At 44.2% G+C, this 7440-nt stretch overlaps 1 protein-coding gene across 3 annotated transcripts in view; it reads right to left on the bottom strand.

Annotated features, from left to right (window-relative positions):
- Positions 1 to 2210: 2210 nt before the first annotated feature.
- Positions 2211 to 7440, bottom strand: part of SIAH1 (siah E3 ubiquitin protein ligase 1) — an 18409-nt gene continuing 13179 nt past the window's right edge. For 2 of the 3 annotated variants that reach the window (XM_003792529.3, XM_023514744.1), the window contains exon 3: positions 2213 to 4204. In XM_003792529.3, the coding sequence (XP_003792577.2) occupies positions 3354 to 4204 (851 nt within the window). In that variant the 3' untranslated portion in view covers positions 2213 to 3353. Of the gene's footprint in view, positions 4205 to 6599; positions 7182 to 7440 lie in introns of those variants that run through there. The other variant, XM_023514743.1, reaches the window with a different exon arrangement.

Below are 7440 nucleotides of genomic sequence, written 5' to 3' on the forward strand. Positions count from 1 at the left end.
CCACAATGCCTGGCTATTTTTTTGTTGCAGTTGTCATTGTTGTTTAGCTGGCCAGGGCCAGGTTCGAACCCGCCACCCTCGGTGTCTGTGGCTGGCATCCTGACCATTGAGCTGTGGGCGCCCAGCCTCAAGAGTCATTTTCTCCTATTCTACATGACAAACCATTTCTCCATCAGACTGTGGTGTGTGATGAGAAGTGGATTTGATACGACAACCAGTGATAAACAGCTCAGTGGCTGGACAGACAGGAACCTCCAAAGCACTTCTCAGACCCAAACTCACACCAAGAGATCAAGGTCACTGTCTGGTGGTCTGCTGCCGGCCAGGCCCACTACAGCCTTCTGAATCCCAGCGAGACCATCACGTCTGAGCATCTGCTCAGCACATCCTTGACAGGCACCGACAGCTGTGACCCTTACAGCCGATTCTTCACCACAATCCTCGACCTCACGTCACACAACCAATGAATGCTTCAAAGTTGAAGGAATTGGGCTACACTGCAGTTCTGCCTCATCCACCACATTCTCCTGACCTCTCACCAACCACCACTTTTAAGCATCGTGACAACTTTGCAGGGACAATGTTTCCACAACCAGCAGGATGAAAAAAATGCTTTCCAAGAGTTCCCCAAATCAAAAAGCACGGATTTTTACACTATAGGAATGAACTTATTTCTCATTGGCAACAATATGTTGATTGTAATGGTGCCTATTTTGATTAAAATGTGTTTCAGCCTAGTTCATTTATAATTTATGGTCCAAAACCAAACTGCTTTTGCACTAACCATATAGAAGATCTATTTTGTGTCCATTTTTTAACTCCCTAAGTCTACATAATGCACACATATTTCACCATCAAGAACATTTTTTTTTTAGGAGACAGTATCACTTTGTCACCCCCAGCAGAGCACCGTGGCATCACAGCTCACAGCAACCTCCAGCTCTTGGGCTTAGGCAATTCTCTTGCCTCAGCATCCCAAGTAGCTGAGACTACAGGCGCCTGCCACAATGCGTGGCTATTTTTGTTGTTGTTGTTGCAGTTTGGCTCGGGTCGGGTTCAAACCCACCACCCTTGTATATGGGGCTGGCACCCCACTCACCCAGAAATCATCTTTAAATGGCCAGGTGCAGTGGCTCACACCTGTAATCCCAGGACTCTGGGGGCCTCACAAGTTCAAGCCAGCCTGAGGGAGAGAGTGAAAAAATAGAAAAACTAGCCAGGCATTGTGGCCTGTAGTCCCAGCTACTTGGGAGACTGAGACAACAGGATTGCTCAAGCCCAAGAATTTGAGGTTGCTATGAGTTATGACGCCACAGCACTCTACCGAGGACACAGTCTCTCTCTGCCTTAAGTGGGGAAAAGAAAAAATTTTTCTCTGAACATGCCCACTAACAGAGATAGACCTGCACACATGCTTGTGCTCAGACTTTCCTTTTCACCAAACGGCTACACAGGCACAGGCAGAACCGACTCAAAGCATTGTGCTCATGTAGGGAAGAGACTGCCCAGCCTTCTTTCCTAAAAATGTAACAGAAATAACCTCTTATCTGGAAATGTCCAGAATTGGTGCTCAGATGAGGGGGAAGACAATTTTAGAGCCTTGGCACATGCCTCAAAGTAATTAAGACAGTTTAGCTGTGTGGCACTAATGTGCAGGGTCCTCAACTGGGACGAGTCAGCTGCTGAGTCGGCTGCTAAGCAGGACAGGCAGTGGCGGCAAAAACACCCGGAAGGCCAGATAAAGGTCCTAGGCAGGCTGCATGTGGCCCGAGGGCCGTAGTTTGAGAATGCGTCGTCTAGAGTTTGCTGGACTCTGTGTACAAAGCACTGTTCTGGGTAACTTGCACCTCGTTTCACCTTTTGAGGTAGCCATCTACTTTTATACCTTAGGAACCTGGATTCCAAGGTCACACAGCTTGGAAATCTGGCTGCAGAACCAAGCACAGAGCAATGAAATACTAACTAAATGCATTTTTGTGGGTTTTTTTTTAATGGGGGGGGGAGTGGTCAGCATTTTAATTGGTCATTCTCAGAGTCACAAGAATCAAAATGTTGGAAAGAGGAAAAACAAGACTGTGTAGCCCAGAAGTGATAAACTCAATCTGCTGCTGTGCTTTGTACTAAAACCACCACACTCTAACCCGCGGCTCGCTACTGCATAGATACAGAATGGAACAGAAAAATCACTGAGTTTCAACCTCAGAGCTAACGCAAACACAGTAAGATTCTTTTAATTTGCCAGATATCTTTTTAATGAGAATTATAAAAGACCAAAAACATACTTTTTTTGCAAACTGCCTTTTTTAAACAAATGATTTGCTTTTTATTACAAATACTGTGCATGACGATACCTTCTTTTGCAAAACCAATAAATAAGAACAAATTTTAAACATGTGATTTGTCCAAGGTATTTGAAAAAAGAGAAAAAAGGCCTGATTTTTTTTCAATATTTAAAAATCAATTTATTTCTTAACTTTTCAAAGATTAAGTTTGAAGGTATGACTCAATTGTAGAACAGAAAGAGAAAAAGAGAAAGAAGGAGACCATCTTAGAGCTGCTTTCAACAAGCTTTTGATAACTTTTCTGATGTCACCTTTCTCTTCTGGAACTTCACCAAATAACTGAATTTAAAATAATTCTAATGAACTGATTAATGGGAGACAGAGAATTAAGTATGGAACGCAGTATGAACTTTACCATCAACAAGAATGCATGTCAAAGGATGCTAACTTTAAAATGGTACAAAAGAAAGGTGAGGAAAAACCTGAATTACAAGAAAAGTAAAGTCAAATTTAATGAAAAACTAGAATAAAAATTAGCAAATGAACACACACACACACACAAAAAAACAAAGCAGCACTATGTAATGACTCACAAAGGGGAGAAGCAGTGGCCCAAGGCCACGCAAGATGGCTTGTCAGTTCAAGAGAAGAAACGCACACACACACTCAGACACGCAAGCACACACATTCACGCGCGCACACACACGCACTCACACACACACACAAAAAAACCAACCCAGTATTTTTCAGCAATACAATCAATCTACAACAAACACAAAACCCAGAATTATTGTACAATGCTTCCTTTCTTAATACAAAAGATGCCCATCTTGGGTGTATATATATATTTATATTTTTCAGTGGTTTACTGTTGACTTATTTTTAAATATATTAGTGTTACTACATGCAACTGCTTCCTGTATTTAACAGCCTTTCTTTTATTTAACCTTCATGTATCCACCTTCCACCCACCAAAAGAGTTTCAGGCTGGCAGGCAGATGGGTGCCTTATTTCCTGTGAAATTGAATGCAATAGTTCTAAACACTGGCCAGAAAATGTCTGATTGCCATTTCAACACATGGAAATAGTTACATTGATGCCTAAATTGCCATTTTCTGCAAAAAGCTGTGCAATGCTGGTGTCAAAGACTAGGCAGTCACTATTCATAATGGCTGTTGCAATTCCCTCATGAATGGACCGAGGAGTCGCTTCCCAAGTCAATCGCCGTCTATGCCCATTTAGCTCAAGTCGGTAAGCAAAATTTTCCGCTTGCTTGCGTGTTCCTATCAGCTGTACAATTGCAAAGAACTGCTGGTGACCATCGTATTTTTCCTGTTTCTCCAAGACTAACATGAAGTGAAAGCCAAAACAGGACTGCATCATCACCCAGTCAACAGCACCAGGAAGATTAATGTCTGTAGCAAGGAAAACTATATCCTCCCCCTGCAGGGTGGTGATGGACTTATGCTGGTGCATCAGATGGGGCATGACGGCATCCAGAGAGCCTTGCCATTTACAGGAAGCACCCGGGCACGGACAGGAGTAAGGCCTAAACTCACAGAGCTCTTCGTGGTCTGCTTTTTCTGTGTGGGGCAGAGTTATTTCACATCCAGAAGAGGCATATTTACAAGGAAAAAGTACTGAATTGGCCACTTTTTCCATAGCCAAATTGCGAATGGATCCCAAGGGGCCCCGGCAAGTCGGACAACATGTGAGCTTTGGGCGACAGTTGCTACAGACGAGATGGCCACTCTGGCACTGGAGGATGGGTGGCAGCACATAGTCAAAGCAGACTGGGCACTCAAACAGACTGGCCAAGTCATTGTTGGACGCGGTTGTGCCGGTCAGGGCAGGCACCCTCTGGGATGGTGGACACTTGGAGGTACCGGTAGGTAATGCTGTGGCAGTCTGACGGCTCATTTCTGCAATAAAAAGAAAATAAAAATAAAAGGAGGCAGAAGGAAAACAATTACAACTACAACTTATTTTATGAATAATGTTCACATGCCAGAAATATTTTGTAAATTTCATGCAAAATTTACAGTGAACCAAAGGAAAATAAATATTAAAAACAGCATACCCCAAACCCCCCACTATATTATATACACTAAATGTATATTTTGACTAAAAGTTGTACACTGGATAAGCCTTTTTCTCCAAATGTTCTAGAACACATTTAGAATTCCCATTTTTTTAAGGGCCATCTTTGAACTATATAGATTAAAATGCGCTAACATAAACTGAACCATAACCAAGATACCACAGAAGTAGCTTAAGTTCAATCAAATCGGTTTTGACTAGAATCTGCCTCTCTGACATGAGTCCTCTGACTGTATCTTTGTGGATCAGAGTCAGTTGTTAACGGCTACAGGAAGTTACAGGTAAGTCCTATATGGCCAGCCCTCCATATCCACAGGGTCTTCACTCAAGGTTATTTAGCCAACTATGGACTGAAAATATTTGGAGTAAAAAAAATAAAATTAATACAAATTAAACGGTACAGTGTAACAACTGTTTACACAGCATTTTCACAGTATTAGGTTACTACAAGTAATGTAGGTTATGATTTAAAGTACACAGGAGGATGTGCGCAGGTTATATGCAAATAGTACACCAGTTTCTATCAGGAAATTTTAATCCTCAGATTTGCCTATCTGGACAGGAGGGAGGGATCCTGGGACAAATCTCCTGATGATATGAATGGAGAAGTGTAGTTCAAATACAAACAGACCATGAGAGAGTCAACTTAGATTAACTCTTCCTAATATTGAAAACAGCTGCTCTAGAGGTATTTTTTGGAGAGGAGGGGCTATAAAGGGAAAGTCCTACTGCTGTCATCCACCTTTAACAATTCCCCCGCAGAAGTTACCCGTCACCAGGGCCACCTCCAAAGGGAGAGAACACAGGCAGAATGGAGGGCCAGCCTCAAAGAAAACTTTCAGTTTAGTATTTGGAGAAAGTACATCATTTTCTTGTACTTCCATCCCGTGATTACAGATATAATGTACAAAAGAGAAAGACAGGTAAAGATAAGAGAAGAATAAAGATAAAAACACACACAGCACTGCGAAGAGCGGTGGAGTCAGGAGTAAAGAATTCCTTGCACCCAGAGCTTCACCAGCGTTGGAACGTTCACCAGCAGACTAATAAACTTAACAAGTCAGACCCAATAAACAAAGCAAGAGCCTCTCCCCAGGAATCTACCTTTGCTAGGATATGGCAAGCTACTACTTGCTCGGTGGGTGACAAAAGATCAGGGTCTGCTGATACCCTAAAAGTGAACTCTTAGTCACTGCGCTAAACCAAATTTATCCAGAATGAAAGCCTCAAATTTAATGTTTCTCAAGTGTAGCCATTATTCTGTTGCAATAACTTTCAAGAAACAATGCTGATTACTAATATGCCCAAGTAAATCCAATTTGAGTTCTAGATAACTCAAGTAGTTACCAACAAACACCTTAAATGGGGGGGGGGGTGTTGCAGAGAAATAGAGAGAGGAAAAGTGAGCCAGAATTTCATCACTCTGTGTGGCGGCTCATCACATGAACTCAGAACAGGAATCAACGCTCAGCACCTGAAGCCCTGTGTAATCCAGATAGTTCTGTCTCCTGACAAAGATACATACGGGGCGCTCCCATAATCGTTTCCCTGAGTAGATTCTCTGTATACAGGATGATCCATCCATTTTATGTTCCTTGTAAAAAAAGGACTGCCCAACCGCCCTGTCTGTATACTTTAAACTCATTTCACGGTAGTCTGTACTGCCCACTTAAGTGATCAACATAATTAGAAAGTGGTTCCTAGAGCACAAAACAGTCTAAAAAAAAAGGAGAAAGCCTTTCAAATTACTAAACCAAACAGCTAATTCACATAAAAGGGCAGTTTGTATTTAACACAATACAGCTACGGAGCAAAGAAAACACTGCTGTTCAATTTAACTAACAAAATAGTTACGCACTTATCAACAGCTCGGACTAACCTTATCTTCATTTTCTAAACTGTGTAAAACGTAGTTTAACTCCAATTTGCAGAAAACAAGTGAAATGTGTCTTATGAATGGTAATATTACAGAATATCAACTGCTAAAACCTCTAACTCTCCAAAGGTGGAAACTCAGCTCCATTTTGAAAGAGAAAAAGAATCCCAACCTCATATCTGTCCTGCAGTAACAACCAAGGACAATATCATGACATAACCTGAAGTTTGATTTAACAGACAAAAACAGAGGAGCAAAATTAAACATCCTTGTAAACGTGAGAAACTGATCTGCAGCATTTAAGTTCCAGTTTCAGCTACCCGGCCTCTTGGTAACAGTACCTTTTCTCCTCCTGGTCCTAGCCGCTGGTAAACAAGTGAGCAGGACTCCCCTCCAGGAGTACAGAAAAGGCAGGGCAGGCTTTCCCGTCATGAGAAGTCAGCCGGTGCATTGCGTTTCCTCCAAAAAGCAAAGAAGCCGCTAACAGGCCCCTCCTGGAAACCCCTGCCAGGCGCAGGAGACTCAAATTCGCGTCTGGGGACAGGCTCCGCCCATGCACTGACTCCTCAGGAGCAACAAGTTACCGAGGCGGCAAAAAGAAGCCTCTCAGTCCTCAGGAGGCAACCACACCTCCCTCTGAGCTCAAATTCGGCTGCTGCGTCTCCCGAAAATGGGAGCCATGGCCGGGCTGCGCCATGCCCTCAGCCTCCGGTTGTCTCAAGTTTGCGGTCTCCAGATTCACTGCCTGATCTCCTACCAAGCTAGGGTGAAGGCCGGGGTTTCAGGGTGCAGGCGCTGGCCGGGACCGGATCTGGAGCTACCGCAAGCCGGCCAGCGAAAGAGGTCGGAGAGAACCCGGGTCGGGCCGCAGCCAGAAGCCTGCTCCTGCCCAGCTCGCCGGCCGCGCGGACTCCGCGGCAGGGCGGCGGCTGGCCCCTCCCCCGCGCAGGGGCGGGGCCAGATGGGGCAGGGCTTAGACGGCAAGCCCCGGCCACCCGCCCCGGGCAGCGGGAGGGACTGCGCAGCTCGGAACCGCGCCACCCTGCCGCAGGCCCCACCCATCCCCGCTAAATCCTGCCCGCCGCAGCACTTCCACCACTTTAAACTCAGGTTGAACCATGGCGGTCTTGTAGGTCAAAACAGTACAACTTTGGCGATTTCTTTCTTTCTTTTTTTTTTTTT

This window comes from Otolemur garnettii, unplaced genomic scaffold (genome assembly GCF_000181295.1).
Source record: "Otolemur garnettii isolate 467f Iridium unplaced genomic scaffold, OtoGar3 scaffold00058, whole genome shotgun sequence".
In the NCBI taxonomy this organism is placed as follows: domain Eukaryota; kingdom Metazoa; phylum Chordata; class Mammalia; order Primates; family Galagidae; genus Otolemur; species Otolemur garnettii.